A 25,349-nucleotide genomic window follows, 5' to 3' on the forward strand; every position below is an offset into this window, starting at 1 on the left:
TTTGCATTTTTTTAATCTCGATCCTGGTCCGGGAGATCACGACAGGGTTCAGCACGGATATAAAATCACATGTTTATTGTCGAACTTCCCCACGCATCGTATACAGGCCGAGGTTCATCACGTTGCGAGCTGGAGGGTCAGGGGATATCTACAGCACTGCCCCACTGAAGGGCACGGGACCCCCGCACTTGCCCGCTGAGCTCACAGGAACGGGTTCAGCTTTGCAGCGGCAGCTTCACCGGGCGGGGCAAAGGCGAACCCCGCTACCGGCGGCCAAGCTCCGAATATCGCCCTGCCGTCCGTGCCGCCAGGCTGGGGAGGTCCGCCACCACTCGCCGTCCTCACCGGCCCACTGCCCCACTCGCCGTCGAGGAAGGGGTTCACTGATGCGGCCGGACTGAGCCCACCTGTGACACGAAGAACAAAGGCGGGGAGATTTGGGAGAACTATTCGGGAGAGTTAGTTTAGCGAACGGAGGAGGGGGCGGGGGGACTGCGAGGTTGTGGGGTCCTAAAGTAAGGCAGATGAGACGGTCGAGGCAAATACAGAGGTAAAGCACACAAAAATGCTGGAGAAACTCAGCGGGTTTCGGGACGAAACGTTGCCTATTTCCTTCGCTCCATAGATGCTGCTGCACCCGCTGAGTTTCTCCAGCATTTTTGTGTACCTTCGATTTTCCAGCATCTGCAGTTCCTTCTTAAACACAGAAGTAAATCAAGCAGGTTCGGTAGACTTAACTTGTTTTTTTTAGGCAGGGAGCAATGGAAGACTAGTGGCTAAACTCCATACTGTGTATTTCAATGCACGAGACCTGGGTGAGAGGTAAGGCAGATGCACTCAGGACAAGGATAGGTACATGGGATTAAGATATTGTAGCTATTACAGAAACGTGGCTGAAGGATGCACAGGACTGGCAAATCGGTGGTCCAGGATACAAATGCTACAGGACAGATAGAGGTGGAGGTAGGAGAGGAGGGGGAGTTGTGTTGTTGATTGAGGAGGACATCGCAGCGGTACTTAAGAGAGGATATTCTCGTCCATTGAGGCTATAAGGTGGAATTGAGAAATAAGAAGGGGGTGATCACTTTGATGGGATTGTACTCAATAGCCCCCCCCCCCCCCCCCCCATCCCCCAATAGTCAGCAGGGTGAAAAGAGGAAGTACGTAGAAAGATCACAAATAGCTTCAAGAATAATAGGGTGGTAATAGTGGGAGATTTTAACATTATAACTAACAACTGGGATTGCCATGGTGCTAAAGGCTTGGATGGGTGGAATTGGTTCAGGATTTTTTTCTCAATCAATTTGCAGATGGCTCTTCTAGAGAAGGGGCAAAAAATCATTCTTCTCATAGTAAATAGGCAGGGCAGGTGATTGAAGTGTTAGTGGAAGAGCACTTTGGGATCAGCATCCCATAATTCTATCAGTTTTACATAGTTAAGAGAAAGGATAGGTTTGGTTCACAAGGTGAAGTCCTAAACTGGGGTAAGACCAATTCTGATGGTATTGGACAGGAAGTTTCAAAAGTTGATCGGAGTTGGTTGTTTGCAGGTAAAGGGACGTCAGCAAATGCGAGACCTTTAAACATGAGATTACAAGAGTTCAGGGTCAGCATGTTTCTGTTGGAGTAAAGTGCATGGCTAGCAAGAGTAGGGAGCCCGGATGACAAGAGAGATTGAGGTACTGGTCAAGAAAAAGAAAGAGCCATCTGTTAGGCAAAAGCAGCTAAGATCAAGTGAATTCCTTGAAGAGAAAAGTAGTCTAGTCTAGGGTGAGCTGGCCAATTGGATACAACATTGGCTTGGTGGTTGTAGTCAAAGGGTGATAGTGGAGGGTTGAAAGCCTCGGACCAGTGGTCCTGCAGGGATCGGTGCCGCATTCTCTGTTTGTTATTTGTATTAATGATTTGGATGTGAATATAGATGGCATAGTTAGTAAGTTTGCAGATGAAACAAAAATTGGTGGTATAGAGGACAGTGAAGGAGGTCATCTAAGATCATGACAGGATCTTGATCAACTGGGTAAGGAGATCAAGGAATGACAGATGGAGTTTAATTCGGGTAAATGGGAGGTGTTGCATTTGGTAAGACAAACCAGGGCAGGACTTGCACAATAAATGGCAGGCTCCTGGGGAGTTTTATAGGACAGAGATATCTGGGGGAGGAGGTACATAGTTATTTCCAACCACCAACCCCATTCCCCAAATAAATGTTTGACCACTTTTTCCCCTTCAAGTGTCCCTCGGTTATGCCTGACCTTCCCATTCTACGGATGTCTCCCGAGCACTAGTGCACTCTGACTGTTTACCTGGTGTGTGGAAAGGATTCTTGCTGTTGAGCCTGTGAGAAGGTGCAGTCAGCACTGCGCCCAGGTTTGCCAGCGACGAGGTGTGAGGATCCAGGAATAACTCTGGAGTCTGAAGCCCATTTGAAAAATCCTTTTGGGAAATCCTCATCTCGGTTACATCGAACACATCAGGGCTGCTGCTGCCATTCTGTTTTGTGCTTGGAATCATTTCGCCCAGCAGCTTTGTTGGTCCTACAGGTTTAGAATTTGAAATTAATTCTCCTCTTTAATCATTCTCCTGAAGCCCTGGGCCCCTCTATCTTCCTGTTCTTATTCCAATGCCATGAAGTGGCCCAGAGCAGTGGGCCAACCCTTGAAGAGTCCCTCAGATACAGTTTTTGCCACCAGTTAGTCAGTGAGCCAGTATTAGGAAAGTGACCACTTCAGTCTCCTCGTAGTTCTGCTCTGAGGTGATGGGAGCTTCAGTGTCTGGGGGTTAGTACTGACCTTTCCTCTTTTCACATGTTCACTGACATGCTCCACACTTGTTTCTACAGTATTTCAGATTTCAGCTTCTTTTCTCCCTGTTTTCCTCCACTTCTGTGTTAAATGTTCACCAACCATTCTGTGACAGGATTGGAAAGAAAGATCTTGTTCCACCTCCATTCCTGGTCTGTTGACAAGCTGAACATGTACTTCTCACCATTATTTCCATATCCATCCACAACCCCACCCCTACACCCCTGATGGTTGTCCCTAGTATCTCTACTCTTTTAACATAACCTCTGTGTGTTTGCCTACACTACCCAGTGCAGCTCTGGAGGGACTCTCTGCCGGTTTATATTTTATTCTAGACGAGCCTTTACATCAAACATAATTTGTCTTACCAACAACACCCCAGTGGTTAGCGTGGGCTGTAAATGAGGGTGACCAAACGTCTCTGCCTCCGTGTGGATGACTTGGGCTGGAGCCGCTGTTGAAATGGACGTCCCACGAATCAGCCCTGGTCTCCGTTGGAAACAGTGGGGCACCGAAGACATCAGCAAACTCCAGCAGCAAGGGCTAGGATGAGGAGAGGAGGGTCAGAGAAGTGAGCAGCACTGAGAACTCCAAAATATTCCTTCATTCCCTGGCTCTCCTCCCTCCCAGTGAGATGTGACACTCTTCACTTCAAACAACCACTCATGCCTCACCCAGGAACCCTGGCAGAACCATATGTAGATCACAAATTGCTGGAGTGACTCAATGGGTCAGGCAGTATCTCTGGAGGTCAAGGATGGGCGATGTTTTTGGCCGAGATTCTTCTTCAGACTTCTGGCAGAACCATGTGTAGAACACAAAGTGCTGGACTAACTCAGCGGGTCAGGCAGTATCCCTGGAGGACATGAATAAGTGATGTTTCAGGGCCAGGACCCTTCTTCAGACTTTTGGTCGCACCCCATCCTTGTCTGTTTCTGCACCCAGATAGCGGGTCACTGTTGCCAACAGCAACCCTGGATGAACCTTTGTCCTCCAGAGGTGCTCAGACCACCTCTAGCAGTTTGGGGTTTGATCCCTCACCTGGTACAAGTCTGCCAGTGGAATGGCCATGGCATGACACTAGTGATGTGCTGGTAGGTGCCCGACCATGAGGTGTGAACCAGAGGGTCGTTCCCTGTTGGTGCGGTGGGAGAGATAGGGAAGCTACATCTGTAGTTCCTGTACCTGGCTGCAGTGGGACAAAGAGGTAGAACTGGATGCTCACTGCAACCTTCACACTGCCTGACCTCTCGGAGAAAATCGCAGCCACAGGTTTCCTGACAAAGTGGTTACAGTATGTAGGAAAATGAAGCACGTCACACCCAAGGATGAAATAAATGTCCAGAAACTCTGTTTTGGAAACACTGGTCCCTGGACTAACTCCCCAACTTCAAAGTAGTGCCACGCTTGTGGGAAGAGGGAAGATCTTGGTGTAAGAGAGACAGACTCCTGAGAGTGCAGTGCAGACTCAGCATAGCACCGGTCTTTGGAGGGTCTGGAACCCTCGAAGCTGAGTGGAAAGAGTTCCTTGTGGAACCATGTTTAAGGTCACCTTGTAGCAGACAGCATTCGATTGTACCTCCTTCCTCCCCTCCACAGGGTTGAACTCTTGGTGACTTGGCTCCGGTCCTCTTTGAGGACTTCCATCCTCATCCTCGTCACTTTCATCCGGGGGTAAACTTGTTCTCCGTCCCTAGATGGTAAGAGAAACAAATCATTCTTGATAAATTACACTTGGAAATCAGAACATGAGGAAATGAAAAGGAAATTGAAATCTGGAGAGATGGAGTAAAACTCCTATTAATCAGCTATCCAAATATTCGGCTATCCCACTGTGTGACATTTGGCTCACCATGTGATGTTTTCCGCACTCCCTTTAAACCCACTGGTGCCCATGTATGTCAACACTGGGAAAATCAAAGGCCAGTTCAACCTATAGGCTTCATTGTCATTTAGAAAAGACAAAGTGGTTGAATGGATGGGTGGTGTGGTTGTACATATGGATTTTCAAAAGGTAATTGTAGTGGCAATAAACAACCAGGACGGTATTCAAGGAGAATGTGGACTGGTGGGAATGGAGATGAGTGGACCAAGCAATGTAATGAAGCACAGAGATATCGAGTCATAGAGCTATATTACACAGGAACAGGCCCTTCAGTCCAAGGTACACCATCCTTGCTTGTCCCACTTGCCCACATCCGACTCATATCCCTCTAAACCTTTCCTTTCCATTTACCTGATCAAATGTCTTCTACATGTTGTTATTGTGCCTGCCTCAGCCACCTCCTCTTACAGCTCGTTCCATACACCCACCACCTTATGGGTGGAAAAGTTGCCCCTTAGATCTTTCTCCTCCCACCTTAAACCTATGCCCTTGATTCCTGTAACCTGGGAACAAAGGCCTTGTTTGTTCACCATATCTATTCCCCTCATGATTTTATACACCTCTATAAGGTCACCCATCACTCTCCTGTGTGTCAAGGAATAAAGTCCTAGTCTGCTCAACCCCTTCCTGCAGCTCAGGTCCTCGGGTCCTGGCAATATCCTCGTAAACCTTCTCTGCACTTTGTGAAGCAAAATATCAAGGACCCCTTACAAGTCTCACCCAAGTCATCCGTCACTCCGAGACCTACTGACTTACTCCTGGCACTTACAGATACATTCCCTATTGTTCCTGACACACTCCCTGTCATTCCTATTCACTCCCTGTCATTCCTGTCACCAGAGATATTCGACCTCAATGTTAGCCCCAACACTGGCCCTTGCAATAATAACCTCACTGACCTGCCCCTCCAGCATGGTAACAACTCCTGTGTACTGGCAGCCTTCCAATGCATTGACTCTCCCCGTCTCTTCCCCCACCCACTTTCCTGTCAAAGCCAAGGTCCTCCCTTGAATGCAGCTGAAATTGGGCATTGGCCCCTCAGCACTGCCCCTCTGAGGGTGAAATCATCCCCCAGCATGCCCATCCTTCAGGTGGGTGGACCCTCCGTGGCCACTGATAACTGCAATATAGAGCTCTGGTAAGCCCCCTGTCCTCTCCACTGACCTCCTTAGCAGTGAAGGTCTTCCTGCAGTTAGTTACCCCCTGTGCTGCCCCTCTGTCAGGATGTCACTGCTCCATTATTGCTCCTCTAACTGTAACTAAACTCTCAGTAGCTCCTACAGCAGTACAAGAGCCCCTCTGGGAACCACTGGGTGGCCCGCTTCACCCCCTCACCCCAACAAGTGTACCCACCAGGGTACAAGGACCCTCTGTACCAGGCTTCTGTATGGACCCCAACAGAGCAATGACCCCCAGAACTGGTCCTTCTGCAGGTCAAAGCTCACCAGGAGATGACCCCTCCCCGGACTGTCCCTCCAACAGTGCCACCCACCCCTCACTCCGCCCTCTGTTGGCACAGTATTCCCAAGAGTAGCCCCGTTGAATGTACGGGAAGATTTTCTGTTCAAGGCTTTTGTGTTCAATGCTAGCTCGTATCTCGCTGAAGATAGTGCTGTGGGCGGCAAACCAGGCTGAGCTCAGGAAGTGCAAGGAACCGCACTATTCACAATGAAAAAATGCTGGAGTAACTCAGTGGGTCAGGCAGCGTCTCTGGAGAAGATGGATAGGTGGTGTTTTGTGATCAGGACCCATCTTCAGGCTGATTGTGGTTGGGGGTGGGGAGAACATAGTTTGACAAGTGATAGGTGGACACAGATGAGGGCGGGGGAGTGTCGATTAGCAGCTGGTTGGACAAAGGCCAAAGATGAAAAGTGTGAGATGAGGAGAGAAGAGGGGTGAAATATGAAGCCTGAGAAAGGAATATAGATGGAAGGAGAGACTGAGGGGGAGCAGGAAGAGGAGAAATGGGTGCAACTCCAAGTGGGGCACAGAGAAGAGAAGTGGTGAAATGGGGAGGGGTTGTTTATAGAGTAGTTCCCTCAAATTGGAGAATCAATGTTCATACCATGAGGTAGTATGCCAGCTAAGCAGAATCTGAGGTGCTGCGAGGTTGGTTCTGTGTTGAGTGTGTTTGGAGGGGGAGGGAGGGAGGGTATGGATGGGACCCTGACTTGAACCGGTTCAGGTGAGGTGAGTGGGTGGTCCCGGTGTGGTGGGGGGGGGAGGGAGAGGGGGAGGGGGGGGGAGAGAGCCTGTACTGAGGGGCCGATGCTCACCTCGGCTGCATTCTCAGCCTCGGGCCTGCTCCTTGCCAGGGCGAGCTGTACCTGGAGCTCCTCTTCCTCACTGGTGTGCGGCCTGGTCTGCTCCAGGTCGGGGTTAAACCACGGCAACCGGGAGAGAGCTGCAAGAACAAGCGGAGAGTAGATGTCAGCACCACAATGGGCCGCTTCTGGCCCAGAGATGGGCAGCTGGAGACTTGCCTCGGTGGGACCTTGGTGACGGTCACTCCACATCAGGGGAGAGGGAGAGCGGGGCAAGGACGGACCAGGGGCAGCATGAGGGAGAGGGGGGGGGGCATGTGCTGGGGCAGCGGATGATGCAATCTGCATTCAGACACATTGCCCTTTTGTTATTGTAATAACTCCCAGCCTTTTATTCTGTTTTACCCTAATGCCCCTGTCCCACTTAGGAAACCTGAACGGAAACCTCTGGAGACTTTGCGCCCCACCCAAGGTTTCCGTGCGGTTCCCGGAGGTTGCAGGTAGTGGAAGCAGGTAGGGAGACTGACAAAAACCCCCGGGAACCTCCGGGAAACGCATGAAAACCTTGGGTGGGGCGCAAAGTCTCCAGAGGTTTCCGTTCAGGTTTCCTAAGTGGGACAGGGGCTTTACACTCATACTCCCTATACCTTCCCACCATAGTCCTTTTAGCAATCCTCATATTAAAAACGTTCTCTCGAGCTTTGCCTCTACTCTTTGATTTTCCCATTTCACAACCTTGATCCCTGGCTAACATTTAAATTCAAACTCCCTCTGTGTCCACAGCTCTACAGTTCAAGGAACGCTGGACCCCACACGGTTCAGGTGCAAACCACCCTGAGGGAACAGCTCCCAACTGCCCTGTGCATGAACCAGACACACTGCTACCATGCTAATCCCAGCATCATGCTCTCCGTTCCCCGATCTTATTTGCTCCTGTGCCAATTTAATAAACGTTTCAGATAATACATAAAACAGCACAGGAACAGGACCTTTGATTCACAATGTCCCTGCGAACATGATGCCATTAAACTAATCTCTTCTGCCTGTGCCTGATCCATTTCCCCTCCATTTCATGCATATCCATTGGTCTATCTAAAAGCCACTTAAATGCCACCATCATATCAGCCTCGGCCACCAACCCTCGCAGTGTGATCCAGGCAGTCACCACTCTCGATCTTTAGACTTTAGAACACAGGCCCTTCGGCCCATCGAGTCTGTGCCAACCAACGATCCCCATACACCAGCACTAGCCGACACATTAGGGATAATCTACAATTATTCCGAAGCCAATTAACCTACAAACCTCTACATCTACACGAGTTAGATAGAGCTCTAGGGGCTAGTGGAGTCAAGGGATATGGGGAGAAGGCAGGCACGGGTTATTGATACGGGACGATCAGCCATGATCACAATGAATGGCGGTGCAGGCTCGAAGAGCCGAATGGCCTCCTCCTGCACCTATTTTCTATGTTTCTATGTATGTTTCTATCTTTGGAATGCGGGAGGAAACTGGAGCATCCGGAGGAAACCCACGCGGTCTCAGGGAGAACGAGCAAACTCCTTGTACATCGTTCCTGTAATTGGACAACCAGAATGGCTCATGACATTCCAAATGCAGCCTAAACAAATTCCTATAAAGCTGCAACGTGATTTCCCGACACTAATGCCCAATGTCCCGACCGATGAAGACAAGCCTACCAGAAACTTTCTTTACCACTGTATCTAGGGGGCTATGGATTGGACCGCAAGCTTCATTTACCATTAACTGTACACTTTCCCAAGCCAGATCCCTGCAGAACTCATTGGTCACAGACCTCCAGCCTGAATAATGTCCTTCCGCCACAAACCCTGTCTTCTATGAGTAAGCCAGTTCTGAATCTAAATTATCAGCTCACCATGTTACTTAATATTCCGGATCAGCCTACCATGAGGACCGTAGTGAAATCCATCTAGACAACATCCACTGCCCTACCCTCGTAAATCTTCATCACCTCCTATAAAAACTCAATAATAGTCCGGAGATTATTATTTTAAATTCTATTTCTTAATTTGGAGCCCGCCATTCTTTGGGTTGTCTGTCCATCAGCAGAGGCCTCTGAGTTGAGGAGTTGAACAGCCAGCTCCAATGGTAGATCCAACAAATCCAGCCTACATCCAGTCTGCACTCTTAACTGAAACACCCCATTCCAGACAATATCCTTGTGAATCTCCTCTGCACCCTCTCCATTATAATCATGTCCTTCCGATAGTGGCGACCAGAACTGTACATAATATTCCAGCTGTGGCATAAACTGTGGCAAAGTTTGATAAAGCTCCCTGCTCTTGTGTTCAACATCTGGGCCAACATCTGGTATTCCATATACCATCGGCACCACTGTATCCACCCACACTGCCACCTTCAGGGTACCTTGGATTTGGAGACTCTGGCCCCTCTGTTTCTCAGTTCTCCCAAGGGGTTGAACATTCATTGTACATGTCCTATCTTTAATAGTCCTTCTAACATGCATCATCCCCACACTTATCAGGATTAACTTCCACACCCATTGCTCTGGCTATCTGACCAACTCTCTAATGTCATCCATTAACCCAAGACTTTACTGTCAAATACACCAACGATTATAGAAACACAGAAAATAGGTGCAGGAGTAATAATAATAATAATAATGGATGGGATTTATATAGCGCCTTTCTAATACTCAAGGCGCTTTACATCGCATTATTCATTCACTCCTCAGTCACACTTGGTGGTGGTAAGCTACTTCTGTAGCCACAGCTGCCCTGGGGTAGCCACAGCCTGCACCGCCATTCAATATGATCATGGCTGATCATCCAACTCAGTATCCTGTACCTGCTTTCTCTCCATACCCCCTGATCCCTTTAGCCACAAGGGCCACATCTAACTCCCTCTTAAATATAGCCAATGAACTAGCCTCAATTACCTTCTGTGGCAGAGAATTCCACAGATTCACCACTCTCTGTGTGAAAAATGTTTTTCTCATCTCGGTCCTAAAAGACTCCTCCCTTATCCTTAAACTGTGACCCCTTGTTCTGGACTTCCCCAACATCGGGAACAATCTTCCTGCATCTAGCCTGTCCAACCCCTTAAGAATTTTGTAAGTTTCTATAAGATCCCCCCTCAATCTTCTAAATTCTAGCGAGTACAAGCCGAGTCTATCCAGTCTTTCTTCATATGAAAGTCCTGCCATCCCAGGATGACACTTGTTAACTTATTAATCATGTCTCCTACATTCATACCCACCATTCCTGTATATAACAATCAGTAATGGGCCCCATCACCGAGCCTTGTGGAACACCACTGATCAATGACTTCACATTACAAAAGCAACCCTCCAGTATTGGTCTCCTGTGAGCAATTCAATTTTGGATCCATTTTTGCAACTTGCCTTCGATCCTGTGGGTTCCAACCCCTTAGACCCATCTTCCACGTGGGACCTTGCTACTGACCGTACTGAAGTCCATGTAGATTACATCAACCACACTGCCCTCATCAACATGCTTTTTACACCTTTGAAGCATTCATTTGTTTTCAGACAGGTCAGAGAAGCATAATGATGTGCAGTGGGGCAGCCAGTAGGCCTGCAGCTTCAGGGATTCAGTGCCCAGATACAATCTCGACTCTGGGTGCTATCTGCTTGGAGTTTGTATATTCTCCCCAAACCCACATTGGCTTCCCCCATTGCTTTAGTTTCCGTCCACATCCTAACTGTGTGTAGGTAGGTTAATGGGCCTCTCTTCAATGCCTCTGTGCATGGATCGGTAGAAAATGAGGACAGTTGATGGGAATGTGGGAAGAATAAAATAGCATTAATGAAGCGTTAGTGTAAATTGTTGTTTGATGGTATAAATGACATTTGGACAAGTATATGAATATGGAGGTTTAACGGGGTATGGGCCAGGTTCAGCCAAATGGGACTAACATGGGTTGGCATGGATGAGTTGGGCTGAAGGGCCTGTTCCCATGCCATTTGGCTCAATGACTCTAATATCTCCCCTTTGCAATGCCATGCTGAATATCTTTGAAATACTACTGAGTTATCCATCTTAGATAACCCCGTCAAATATTTTAGAATAATTTCCCTACTATTGACACGAGACTCACAGGCCTGCAATCATCTGGCTTTTCCCTACTGCTCTTCCTGTTGGAAGGGATCACACTTGCTGTCCTTCAGTCACCTGGAGCCTCATCTGTGGCCAGCAAAGATTTAACGATCTCTCTGGCCCCAGCGATCTCGTGTTGTAGCAGCCTGCAATGCTGGTCAATGGGTCAAGGTACAATATCCACCTCTGGTGCCACCAGGGACATCTAATATTTCCTCCTTTTTAACAGTAGCCTATTATAGGATTTTGCTGTCCCTTCCTTGAATTCTCCAACTACGATATCCTTCTCCCTGGAGAAGTGTTCATTCAAGATGTCACCTACTTCCTCTGGCTCCAGGCACAAGTTGCCACCTTGGTTTTGGAGAGAGCAGACTCTTTCCCTGCTTCCCCTCTTGAACTTAATCAAATCTTTTGCAAAGATCCTGGAGAACCACTTGTGGGGGCTCCCACTGTTGTCTGGCCTTGCCCAGCCCTCGCCTAGTGTCACTGATCAGCTGACCGTTATGTCAGTAACCAGGCTGCATGTTTCCTCTGTTCCCACTTCTAATGGCAGATGCAGAGCGAACCGCCACTCCCGAAGCTCAGGACGTCAAGTCATTCCATCTTGTTAATATTGTACCAAATACCGGCCACTGGGCAGGTCAACATGTTTAATTCCCAGCAATCCCGGTGTTCCTGGTATAGTGGATGGGATTGCAGAATGTTTGCATGAAATGCTCTGCCAATAGCCCCGGCAGCCCCCGCTCTGGGCACAGCTGCAGTTCACTCTATCCGCAGCCACTGACCTCTTGCCACACTTGTGCAAGCACCCCACTGTTTCTGACCCTGCTGTCACTGCCCCCAGCACTGTGTACATTGATAAAAGTCGCTGAGCTTGAAGAGACTGGACTGTGCTCACTGTTCAGCCGCTGCATTAGCAGTTCTGTGGTGGGGGTGTAGGCTGCTCGAGGGAGTCACCACCTCGCTCACCACTCCACTGCTCCCACGATCGCTTCATGTTCATAAATGATAGGAGCAGAATTATGCCATTCGGCCCATCAAGTCTATTCAACCATTCACTCATGGCTGATCTATCTTTCCCTCTCAACCCCATTCTCCTTCTCCCCATAACCCCTGACACCCGTACTAATCTGTCAGTCTCCGCCTTAAAAATCTCCATTGACTTGGCCTCCACCGCCTTCAGTTGCCACTTGTGATCGATATGTTCACCACACACAGTGGGGCTGTGATTTGAAACAAAACCATCTTCACCCAGGCAGGTCTGGTGACCCAGGCTGGCCACAGGGGTGGGGACGTCCCTTGGTGCACAGTGAAGCAAGCACAGAGACAAAGAATCACACATTCCCACCCTCGCTCTTCCAGACTCTTCTTACCTCCTCCACAGAATCTCCCGACAGAGCCTTGATGCCACCTTACAAGATCACAGGTGATCTCCTGCCAGCTTGGAAATATCTCACTCACGTTCTCTCCCCATCACCTTCAGCAAGCACTGATCTCATCAGACCTTTCCCAGATCCACACACCTCACCTGACTGCTGCTGGAACAGCTGCATTGCATGGAACCTGGGAATTGAAGAGGGAACTTCACTCTGTGTCCAGACCTGGGAGTGTGTCATGGGACAGTGTGGAGGGAGCTTCATTTTTGTCCAGCCCTGGGAGTGTATAACAGGACAGTATAGAGGGAGCTTTAATCAGGTGTCTATCCCATACCTTGAGTGTGTGTGGTGTGAGAATGTAGAGGGAGTTTGTGTCTAATCAGTGATGCTCTTTCCTGATGTGTTTGACTGGGACAGCGTAGATGAAACTTCACCCTGTGTCAACTCAGTATAGATTTTACACACACATGAATTATCCAAATTAAAAAAAGCATGAGATGTCCTTGGACCAAGCTGTGTGTGACCACAGGGGGGTCTCTATCTTAGATACACAGTGACATGCTGCAATGCAGCGTAAACAAGGAATGTGAGTCATCATTTTGAATGCCGTTTCTATGAAGAGTTGTAAGTAACTTTATTTCTCCCTCGCTGATATTAATTTATAAGAATTTGATTGCTGGAATTATTCCACCTGTAGAAGGTTTCCTGCTGAGTGCTGCCATGTGAAGGTTGATTGTACAATGTTACAGCGGGGCTGATCAAGCGTGTGTCTATTTACAGGATGTTGGAATACTAAGTCCATAAGTTTGAGGAGCAGAATTAGGCCATTTGGCCCATCGAGTCTACGCTGCTATTGAATCATGGCTGGTCTATCTTTTCCTCTCAACCCCATTTTCCTGCTTTCTCCACAAAACCTTTGACACCCTTACTAATCACGAATCTGTCAATCTATGCGTTAAAAATACCCAAAGATTTGGCTTCCACAGCCTTATGTGGCAATGAGTTCTACGAATTCACAAACCTCTGGCTAAAGAAATTTCTTGTTGTCTCCTTACTATAGATATGTCAATAGCCAATAGACACTAGGTGCAGGAGTAGGCCATTCGGCCCGTCGAGCCAGCACCACCATTCAATGTGATCATGGCTGATCATCCCCAATCAGTACCCCTTACCCCGATGACTCATTGTATTCTGAGGCTGTGCCCTCTGGTCCTAGACTCTTCCACTGGGGGAAACATACTTTCCACATCCATTCTGCCTATGTCTTTCATTATACGGTAAGTTTCTATGAGATGCCCCCTCATCCTTCTAAACTCCAGCGTGTACAGGCCCAGAGCTGTCAAACGCTCAAACTACTGATGCTAGCTTTTATTCCACGTCTTGATTTAAATTCAAATTAATATCTCAGGTCTAATCTTCTGGACGTAATTAGTGTGCAAGCCCCACATCCAGGGTGTTGCAAGCTCCTTGTAATTCAGTGCTGCAGACACAGGAGTCACAGAGCACCATCAGCTCCCTGCTCCCACATCAGCGTGCTCTCTCTGATTGGGATAGGGCATCACCCTGAGTGATCAGATCTCCCGTGAGACCAGTTGCAAAGAAGAGTCATTAAATATGTCAGTGAATCTCTCTCCATAGAAGCTGCCTGACCTGCTGAATATTCTCAGTGTTTTCTGCTTTATTTCCGATTTCCAGCATCTGTCTGTGTTTTTGCTTTGCAAAGCGATGACTCCAGGTCAGGGGTCGCAGAGCGAGGTGCATCCTCCTTCCAGACAGGTCACTGCTCAGTGGTGGGGATGATGGACCTTGCCTCCTGTATAAATGCTGCTTAATTGCACAGCCACAGACACGCACAGAGATTCCCACTGGCAATGAATGACAAGGACATTTCCTTCCACAGATGCTGCCTGACCCACTGAGTTCCACCAGCAGATTGTTTGTTGCTTAACAAAGACAGCATCAGGAACATCTCAGGATCAGCTCAGCTGGAGGAGCTAATCTATTACAGCCATGGAGACAGAAAAATAGAGACCGCATGAGGCCATTCGGCCCTCATGCCCAATCCACCATTCAGTGCATTTGTGGCTGATCCACTCTCTCAGCACCATGTTTTCCTCATCTCGGTCTTAAAGGATTTCCCCCTTATCCTTAAGCTGTGACCCCTTGTCCTGGACTTCCCCAACATCGGGAACAATCTTCCTGCATCTAGCCTGTCCAACCCCTTAAGAATGTTATAAGTTTCTATAAGATCCCCCCTCAATCTCCTAAATTCTAGCGAGTATAAGCCGAGTCTATCCAGTCTTTCTTCATATGAAAGTCCTGACATCCCAGGATTCAGTCTGGTGAACCTTCTCTGTACTCCCTCTATGGCAATAATGTCCTTCCTCAGATTTGGAGACCAAAACTGTACGCAATACTCCAGGTGTGGTCTCACCAAGACCCTGTACAACTGCAAAGGTTGAAGGGAAACTTCCACACTGGGGAGGGGGGGGGGGGGGGGGGGGGGGGGGGATGGGTAATGGAAATTCCTCCTCATCGCCCCCTTGCCCTGGCATTGTGTTCTTCACCAAGTGGTAATGTTCAGCAACCAACCCGTCAACTCCTTCACAATTATTCCTGTTTCAATCAGATCACCCCCCCCCCCCCCCCCCCCCCCTCAATCGTCTGAACTCTAGCTTGTTCTTTAATTCTCTACAGAGTACAACCCCTTTGTTCCTTCATCTCATCACGTTCCCAAGTAAGTATCTCCTCCGGTTGTCCAGACATTGTCTTATTCACATAACTGCTGCAGCCCTCCTTTACTGCAATTCTCCAACACTACATTATAATGACCAGCACACTACAGGCCCTAAATACGCTCTCCATTTATACTAATATTCTGCAATCCTTGTCCAGGCAAACCAAGACCACTTCACACCAAAACTGACGGCTGTTCTGTTCAATCATCTTCCTGTCGAAGTGAATAAACCTCATGTTTACCCACGGCCCTCTCCACCTGCCAGCTCCATGTCTATCAACCTCTGACGGTCCAGAGGAAACATTCCACGTGTGTCCAACCTCTCTTTATAGTTAACGCCTTCTCATTCAAGCAACATTCTGGCAAACCTCTGAGGTAGACAAAAATGCTGGAGAAACTCAGCGGGTGAGGCAGCATCTATGGAACGAAGGAATAGGTGACGTTTCGGGCCGAGACTCTTCTTCAGAAGAAGGGCCTCAACCCAAAACATCAACTATTCCTTCGCTCCATAGATGATGCCTCACCCGCTGAGATTCTCCAGCATTTGTGTCTACCTTCGATTTTTCCAGCATCTGCAGTTCTTTCCAACACTTCTGGTAAACCTCTTCTGCACCCTTTCCGAGGCATCCACTTCCTTCCTGTAATGGGGCAACCAGAACTGTACACAATATTCCAAATGCGGTTGAACCACACTTTCCTGCCTTTAATTAATCCTCAATACTGTTAAATCATTAACGAGCCGTCTTGTGAACTATTTCTTATTACTTTAGTTTTATAATCCGTTTACCTTCTTAATCATCCTTTGCTGACTTTAAACATTCCCAACCTTGGAGTTATTAATCTTTTTTCATAACACAGCACGTTCCTTAATCTAAGAACTGAATATTCCATGATTCTTAATAAATATTAATGAATTGGCAGTTTTGAATGATTCATGTAAATGTTCTGGCGTTTTCATTGTTTTAACATCCATCTAGAATCTACATCGCCCATTTATTCCCTCACACCATTGAAACTGGTTTGGAGTAAATTTAAGATCGTCGCTTTCGATTTAATCACTGACCTTCACCAGACCCACATGGAGTTCTCTCATATTATGATCTCTCTGCCCCAGAAGAATCTTCCCGATAAAACGACCACTTAACCTCGTTTCTACACATTGTTGAAAATATGCTTTCTTAGTTGATCTGGAAAAGTCACTTAAATCCATTGGAGGAACTGCAGTTCAAGGCCCTTCAGGTCCGTGTAGAGGGGCTGACATGATGAAACATCGGGGAGAACGTTACCTCCACCCGTTGCCCCCTTTAGATTAAATACTTTGGAATTGCGATGGATGGTGCCCAGGAGGGGTGAATAGAAATGGGGCATCTCCAGAATTCCAGAGTTCTAACCCAACTCAGCGCCTGGTTTGTGGCAGGAGGCAAAGGAAACAGATGGGGTGGGTGGAAGGTGGTTGTGTGCGAGACAATCTAGTTGGAGGTTGGATATTGTTCTCTGGTACTTGGAGCAAGAGAGCCATAGAAACAGAATCAACTGCAGATGCTGGAATTTTGAGCAAAACACAAAGTGCAGGAGGATGAAGAAGGGTCGGACTCGAAACGTCGCCTGTCCACCCAATGCAGCCTGAGCCGGTGAGCTCCTCCAGCACCTTGTGTTTTGGAGGAGAGTCGTGGGGTTTTTGCTGCCCGCCATGTGCCCTGGGTTCCGGGCTGCTGAGAGAGCAGGCGGTGAGATCCATGTGTCTGGTCCACACAGCCACCCTCACTAAACCCTAGGGGCCTATCTGCTCAATATCGCTGATTTATGTGAAGCTAATGCCCCTGGGGTGCAGGGAGCCCCTCAATGTTGCAAATTGATCCAGGTAACTAGCACAACAAAGACAGCGGCGCGGCGGGATCTGTACTCACGGTTAACGGGGCTCTCGGGAGATCCCCCGCTGTCCTCCCCGTTGCTGTGGGCGGCCGGGCTGAGATGGGCCGAGCCCAGGCCAGCCCGCGGCCTCATCACCACCTGGGACATCCTCTCCCTGGTTCTGAGTGCGTGCACCCGGTCCTGGCGCATCCGCTCCTCGTCCCGGAGTAGAGCGAGTAGCTGGCCGGCCTTGTGGCGCACGTTGGCCCCCTGGTCCTTGCTGTCCTGGTCGATGAAGTGGAAGTCGACCAGCGCCCGGATGGTGTGCATGTTCTCCTTGCACTGCTGGGCCACCTTCTCGGAGCCCGTCTTGAGTAGGTAGTCGAGCAAGGTCAGCGCCTTGTAGACGTGTCTCCAGTTGCGACCCTGGTCACCCAGGCGCCTCCACAACATGGACATAATCTCCGGGAAAGCCCCGACGTGGAAGGTCAGGTCGGCGATCTCGGACATGAGCGAGCTGGCCGGGCCCCAGGGGTCGTTGGACGTGGCCTCCCGCACCTTGATCTCGGCGTCCGAGTAGTTGTGGACCAGGTTCTTCATCCGCCGCCGCAGAGCCGACGTGGCCATGCTCAATGTCCCGCCGCCCCGCCAGCTCACGCCGACTAGTTCAACCCTGGGAGCCCGGCGTGGAACCGCTTCGCCCGGCTGCCGTCCAAACCGCAGGGCATCGGGGAGCCCCAGCTGCAGCCGAGAATATAAAACGGGTCAACACGGCATGCCACATAGCTACCCAGCACGGAAATAGGCCATGCGGCCCATCGCGGCCAAGATATCCCATCCAAGTTAGTCCCATTAGTACTCCCCTCCCCATTCCCACACTGACCTTTCTACCCTGGGCCAGAGTGCAGCCACACACACAAACTGGAGGGACAGCACCTAATCTAGCTCGAGTAGCTTACAACTTACCGGTATGAACATTGGATTCTCCAATTGTAGGCAAACACCCCTTCCCCCTCTTATCCCTGTAACCCCCACCCAAACCTGGATGTGCACCCATTTCTCCCGTCACCCTCCACATTCATTCCTCTAGCTTCACATTTCACGCATTTTCTATCCTTATCACTATAACACATTGTGTCTGTAACATCCAGTCCTACTAATCAATCTAGCCCTTGTCCAACAAACTGCCAACAAGACCCCCTCACCTGTATCCACCTATTTCTTGCCAGGATAGACACAAAGTCCTGGAGCAACTCAGCGGGGCAGGCAGCATCTCTGGAGAAAATAGGATGAGTGACATTTCTAGTCGGGACCCTTGCCAGGCTGTGCCCTGTCGTCGTCCCCCCCCCCACCCCCCGGTCACCACAATCAGTGCAGGGAAGGGTCCCGACCCGAAACGTCACCTATCCATGTTCTCCAGAGGTGCTGCTTGACTCGCTGAGTAACTCCAGCACTTCGTGTCTTTCCTGATAAAGCAGTTCTTGTGTTGCCTGGGCCCGACCCCCTATCCCTCTGAACATTTCCATGTCCCCGTCCATATCTCTTGTAACATCTCCGGCTCATTCCCCACGGCCCGGACCAGCCTCCCCAGCCCCGCGCACCAAGCGGGGCACAGTCCCCACACCAAGCGGGGCAGTCCCCACACCAAGCGGGCACAGTCCCCGCAGACCCAGGGGGCCACAGTCCGCACATCGAGCGGGGTCCAGTCCCTGGGCTACGGGTCTTTAATCTGGTCAGAACATTGAGGCATTTCATGACCAACAGACGGGGGCAAACTCACCGCTCACAGAGCAGAGCAGAGCAGACCGGTGTCGGCGCGCCACTGGCTGAGCAGGGTTTGCAAATCCTGCAACTGTGGAGATCGGGCCGGGCAAGAGGCGGTCCCGGGGGGCGGCGCAGTGTTTATATCCAGGGTCGGGGGCGGCGTCCTGTTCACACACCCTGCTCCGGCCGCCGAGGAGGAGGGAGGGTGTAACAGAGAGAGCAGACAGAATCATGGAGAGAACCAGAGTATGCATGAGAGACATCCATAGCGAAAGGGAGAGGGTCAGAAGCGAAAGAGAGGGAAATATCGGAGAGAGAGATAGAGAGGGGGATATAATGCCCCAGAGGAGGGAGAGGCCGAATCAAAGGAAGAAATAAAAGATAGGGAGATAGAAATTGTGTAGGAAGGATCCGCAGATCCTGGTTCTCACCGAAGATAAGGACAAAATGCTGGAGGAACTCCAGGCAGCATCTCTGGAGAAAGGGTATAGATGAGGTTTCGGGTCGAGAACCTTCCTCAGACTGATGGTGAGGGGAGAGGGAAACTAGAGAGATGGGGGGTTAGGAGGAACACGGGGGATAGAATTAGATGGGGAGAACAAAGGAAAGGAAGAGAGGACGCAGCAGAAAGAAAAATAGATTAAAGCAAGTTAGTGTGAGAGAGATGGTGTAACACAGTAGAGAGGCGAGTACCAGATGGAGACAGGAAGAAAATGAGGGCGGGAGAAAGAACGGGTAAGATTCAAAAGATGAATCAGTCAGTGGGGGAATCGGCCGGAGAAAGCGCGTCTCTGTATCAGACTGGGCAGACAGACGGGAAAGGGCGAGATCAGGAGGTGGGAGAGAGTTGGACATAGAGATGGTCAGAGTGACAGCGAATCAGCAAGAGATGGAGATACACGGAGCAGGCGAAGGACAGAGAGCGAGTCCAAGGGATATGGAGAATGGGGCCAGTTCTGGTGGGGACGGGTGGTGTTGCCTCTGAGCAGGTACCACCCGTCACGGGATGGTTCAATGGTCGGGTCATCTCAGCCCGTCCGCCGTGGGAGAGACTGTATGCACTGGGGTCCAGTACTGGTGGGGACGGGTCTGTCACTGTACAGTAGCGGTGGGGCCGGTCCGTCTCTTCGTCATTTATTTGTGAGATTGTAAGTATCATTGAAACTTACTGGAGGCTGCGAGAAAATGAGCGTGAAAATGATGTTTCCCGGAATGAGAGAGTCCAGAACCAACGGGCACACTCAGAATATAGGGATGTACCGTTAGAATGGAGATGAGGACGAATTTATTTAGCCAGAGGTTGGTGAATCTCGTGAATTCATTGCCACAGACGGCTGTAGAAGCCAAGACATTTGGGTGTTTTGGTCAGGGGAATGGGGTTGAGAGGGAAAGGTAGATTAAGCATGATTGAATGGCGGAGTAGACTCGATGGGTTGAATATCCTAATTCTACTCCTATGTTTTATGGTCCCAAGAGGGGTGACGGGCGAGGTCCCGGGAGGCTATATCCTCAGGTCGTTCATGTGTTTGGTCATTTAGGACAATTGAAGGTTTATTTTTGTTTTCTCGGAAGTCATTAAAATGGAGAAGTTTAGAACGCATGAGTTAGGCCACGGACAGGTCCCTTGGGTCGCCAGCCTCACCATCAGTTAACAAACCCAGTGCCGATCTGATTGCAACCTCAACGTCACATTCGTACCCAACCCCGGCAACCTTTCACCCACCCGCCTCCACAGCCTTCTGTAGCAAAGAATTCCACAGATTCACCACCCTCTGACTAAAGAAATGTCTCCTCATCTCCTTCCTAAAAGAACAATATTTAATTCTGAGGCTATGATCTCTAGTCCTAGACTCTCCCACTAGTGGAAACATCCACTCATCCACGTGAAGAGCAGCCTTTCATGTTTCAATGAGGTCCCCGCTCATTGTTCTAAACTCCAATGAGTACAGGCCCAGTGCCAACAAACGCTCATCATAGGTTAACATTGAGTTTGCTTTCTTTACTACTGATTCAACTTGCAGATTAACTCTTTGGGAATCCTGCACCAGCACTCCCAAGTCCCTTTCACCTCCGATTTCAGGATTCTCACCCCATTTAGAAAATTGACTATGCATTGATTCCTACTACCAAAATGCATGACTCCACACCTTTCTACACTGTATTCCATCTGCCACTTCTCTGCCCACTCTCCCAACTAGTCCAAGCCCTTTTGCAGAGTCCCTGCTTTCTCTACACTACCTGCCCCACCACCTATTTCCGTATCATCTGCAAACTTTGCCACAAAGCCTTCAATCCTCTCGTCCAAATCATTAACGTGAAGAGCAGCGGCCCCAGCACCGACCCTTGCGGAACTCCACTAGTCACTGGCAGCCAACCAGAAAAAGCCCCTTTATTGCCACGCTTTGTCTTCTGCCATCCAGCCAACCTGCTATCCATGCTAGTATCTGCCCTTTGATACCGTGGGCTCTCATCCTCCTAAGCAGCCTAACATGTGGCACCTTATCAAAGGCTTTCTGAAAATCTAAGTAAACAACATCTACTGACTCTCCTTTGTCTGTCCTGCTATTGACTTCTTCAAAGAATTCCCGCAAATTTGTCAATGCAAGACATCCCCTTCATAAAGCCATGTTGACTTCGGCCTATTTTATCGTGAACTTCTAAGTACTCCGTAACCTCATCCTTCATAATGGATTCTAAAATTTTACCAACCACCGAAGTGAGACTAACTGGCCGATAGTTCCCACTGTTCTGCCTCGCTCCCTTTTTGAGCAGCAGGGTAATATTGGCAATTTTCCAATCATCTGGGACACTCCTGACTCTAGTGATTCCTGAAATATCACTATCAATGCCTCCACAATCTCTAAAGCCACCTTTTTCAGAACCCTGGGGCGCAGTCCACCCGGCCCAAGTGACTTTTCCACCTTCAGCCCTTTCAGCTTCCCAAGAACCTTCTCCCTAGGAATAGCCACTCCACTAACTTCCCTCTGCATCTCGGATTCTGCAATCTCCCACAATGTATATAGGATGCGGGGTTTTTTATTGCTCCTGTCACAGTGAACAACTTCATCTTTTCCTAGATTATGCACCATTTGAAACAACTTTACACACTCACTTTATCCATCTAGATCCATTTGTAGTGTTCTATGTCCTCTGCCGACTTCTCTTATCTATCTTTGTGTCATCAGCAAATTTAGGAACTGTACCTTCAGTGTCTTTGTGCTTGAGGTCCCAGCAATGACCCAGTGACACACCACTTGTTACACTGTACCAATCTGAAAATTACCCATTCATGTTCATTCTGTTTCCTGTTAGCCAGTCAAATTGTGATAAATATATTACCCCCTACACCATGAGCTTTTATTATCTGCAATAACCTTTGATGTGGCACTTCATCAAATGCCTTCTTCAAATTCCAGTTTTTCCTTTATCCACAGCATTGTAATTTTGATGAAACATTGTAATAAATTGATCAAGCATGATTTCTCTTTCACAAAACCATGCTCACTTTGCCTAATTCCCCTGAATGTTCCCAAGTGCCCAGTTGCAATATCTCTGATGATCTTTAGTAAGATACTGCAGCACAGCTTCTGATAAAAGCGTATGTTGGGCCAAATGTCCAGCAGTTTCACGCTTTTTATCTCCCCACCAAGTGGAAAAAAGGACTCACTTTTCGTATTTTCCAACATTGCCCAATCTATGAAGTTTTGGTAAATTTAACTAATGAATCAACCTTCCCACTGGGGCTTTATTTTAAAACACTTGGTGGGAGAAGGGATAGAGCAGTGGTGGAAGGATGCGTTTCTGATTGGAAGTCTGTGAATAGTGGTGTACCACAAGGTTTGGAGCTGTGGCCTGTGTTGTTTGTGAGATATATTTCTGGATGATACAGGAATTGGTGGCAATGTGGGTAGCCAAGTATGTCTAAGGCTACAACAAATATAGATCGGATGGAAAGTTGAGTGGAGCATTGGCAGATGGAATTTAACCCTGGCGTGTACAAGGTGATGCATTTTTTGAGGTTAAATGGGGATAGGACATATATAGTAAATGGTATGGGACACCAAGTGGTGTTGACTCTTGCTCCCCGTGTTCTTGTTTCCACCACTGGGGGAGTCTCAAACGAGGGACCGCAGGAGACGGTAAAAGGGGGCAAGGTAAAGGGCCAGTCATTTAAACCCGAGGCGCACAAGAATGTCCTCTTGCAGAGAGCGGTGCATATTGGGTGGGTCATTGGAGGGGAGATATTGCAGGGGAGATATTGCATTTTTGAAAGCTCAAGGAAATGAGGGTAATGGGGCAACAGGTGCAGAAGAGATATGTCCTGGGCAGACTAGCCATGATCATCCTGAATGGTAGGGAAGGCTAGAGGGGCCGAGTGGCCTACCCCTACAACATTCCCTGTGTTCTTCCTCGGGATTCACATCTGTTCCATGACCCGAGGAATTTCTAACAGTGAAAACTTTTCTCTGCGCTCTCACTTCCGCGGAGAGAGACCGGAGAGAGACTGCCTGATGCAGAAACACAGCTCGCCTGAGCTATCCCGTGTTATACTCAACACACGGGCCAGGCATCGAGTCTAAACCCGGGGTACAAACAAATGGACAACTTTAAGCGCCATGCACCGGATTCCCATCGAGCGGGTTACCTCAAGTTGCGGACTCACACTGGCGGGGCAGTGATGTTGTTTCAGTAAATGATCATTCTAGAATAAATCCATCCCGGCCCCAGTCACTGCGGAGACAATGCGGTAAATATTCGCGACTCATTGATCCCGGGAGCCGGACCGAGGAAGAGCCGCGTTGGTGCGGTGGGGGCGGGCGGGCGGGGTCGGAGGGAAGTCCGACCGGGGGCGGCAGAGCAGGACCTTGGCTGCGGGGAGGCGATAGGTGCGGGCGGTGGATACATTCACAGAGCCAGCGGGAGAGTCGCGGAGCAGCAGTAATAGGGCCGAACGGCCTCCATGCGGGACCGCGAGTCGCTTCAAAGCCCCCCCACCCCGCTCTCTATCCCCATATCCCCACCTCCCTCACCCCACTCGTTCATCACTCCCCCTCCCCATTCATTCACCCCACACAAACTCCTCTCCATCACCGTCAGCCAACCTCACCCCCCCCCCCATCCCGTCCTCTCAACCCCCACTCAATGCTCACTCTCACCACCTCCCCTCCCCTCACTCCCACCCTTGTCCTTCAATATTCGTCCACTTGCACCGAACCTCCCTCCTCGCTTCTCCTTTTCATTCCCCTTCTCCCGCTACCCCTCTGAAGCCCCTTCGGGCCCTCGGTCCTGTTCTCCCCCCCCCCCCCCCCCCCCCCCCCCCCCCACACACACCCCTCTCGCCGGCTGTACCCCCGGGACCCGCTCACCACACCCAGCGTTCACCAGGCCAGGCACCGCCAGGACAGACACCGCCAGGACAGACACCGCCAGGCCAGGCACCGCTCGCTCGCCGCCGGCACCGCGCAGGTTGCGGCGTCCGGGCCGGTCAGTCCGCAGCCCCTCCCGCCCAGACATCTCCCCGCACCGACGCGTCAGGCCGGCGGCAGATGCCCGGGCACCGGCCCCAATCTCCTCACCTCCCGCAGTGAGGCAGGTCGGCCTCGGCGCCGCAGCGCAGCACCGGCCGCGGGCGGCACCATCCCTGCTTGTGGAGGCAGTGCGGAGCGGCACACGTTGGGCACAAACCCAACTCCTCGCCCGCCGGATCCTTCATGCAAGCAGCCCCACCTCCTCTCCAGCCAGAGCCCGCTACCGGCTCCGCTGCAAGCAGATCCCGTGGTCTATCGCCAGCCATGTCTGCCCGCGGAAAGAGTAAACACTGCGGACGTCTGCAACGGAGACTGCTGGGCACAAAACTGGAGGATTTCATGCCGGTCGGGCAGTGGAGAGCAATGGACAGGCGATGTTTGCGGTCGGGGCCCTTCTTCAGATTGATGGACACACTCAGCGGGTCGCGCAACCTCTTTACAGAGAGGCAGAGAGTGTTGTCGTTTCGGATGAAAACCTGCATCAGAACTGGTCACTTCTGATACAGAGGGAAACAACAATTGCCTGGGATTCTGCGAGGGCTGATCTTAGTTTAGTCTAGTATCGAGATACAGCGTGGATACACACCCTCCGAGTCGGCGCCGACTATCGATCATCCATACAGTAATTCTATTCCACACACTAGGGACAATTTACCGTGGCCAATGTAACTACAAACCTGTACGTCTTTGGAGTGTGGGAAGGAAACCGCAGCACACGGAGACGTTGAACCCCCACACGGTCACAGGGAGAACCTACAAACTCCGCACAAATGGAGGGAGGGAACTCCAAGCCCTTTGGATGTTGTGCCAACTGCTGATTAAACCTAGACATTCTCTCCAACAAGAGAATATCATTCCATTAAAAGGTCGCAAGTCAGCCAAATGTGCTATTTGTGTCGAAAATGAGCTTACCTACAAATTCTGTATGAACGGAGTAAAGAATGTAGGTGATCCAGTAAAGTGGGAACCCCACAGATATCTCAGCGGATCAAGCAGCATCTGTGGAGGGAAATGGGCAGTC

General features: G+C 49.8%; 1 protein-coding gene across 3 annotated transcripts; it reads right to left on the reverse strand.

Annotated features, from left to right (window-relative positions):
• Positions 1-15: 15 nt before the first annotated feature.
• Positions 16-24,484, reverse strand: epn3 (epsin 3). Of its 3 annotated transcripts, none has more exons than XM_033044454.1 (7): positions 24,377-24,484; positions 17,093-17,777; positions 6,966-7,093; positions 4,384-4,497; positions 3,173-3,347; positions 2,307-2,537; positions 16-407 (listed from the first exon to the last, which is right to left on the reverse strand). In XM_033044454.1, the coding sequence occupies exons 1-7, from the start codon at positions 24,437-24,439 to the stop codon at positions 202-204; spliced, it is 1,602 nt and encodes a 533-aa protein (XP_032900345.1). In that variant the 5' UTR covers positions 24,440-24,484; the 3' UTR covers positions 16-201. The 3 variants fall into 3 exon arrangements, with proteins under 3 accessions (XP_032900345.1, XP_032900347.1, XP_032900346.1); XM_033044456.1 differs by lacking the exon at positions 24,377-24,484 and adding an exon at positions 23,446-23,528; XM_033044455.1 differs by lacking the exon at positions 24,377-24,484 and adding an exon at positions 18,817-18,963.
• Between the last annotated feature and the right edge of the window lie 865 nt (positions 24,485-25,349).

This window comes from Amblyraja radiata, chromosome 26 (assembly GCF_010909765.2).
Source record: "Amblyraja radiata isolate CabotCenter1 chromosome 26, sAmbRad1.1.pri, whole genome shotgun sequence".
In the NCBI taxonomy this organism is placed as follows: Eukaryota; Metazoa; Chordata; class Chondrichthyes; order Rajiformes; family Rajidae; genus Amblyraja; species Amblyraja radiata.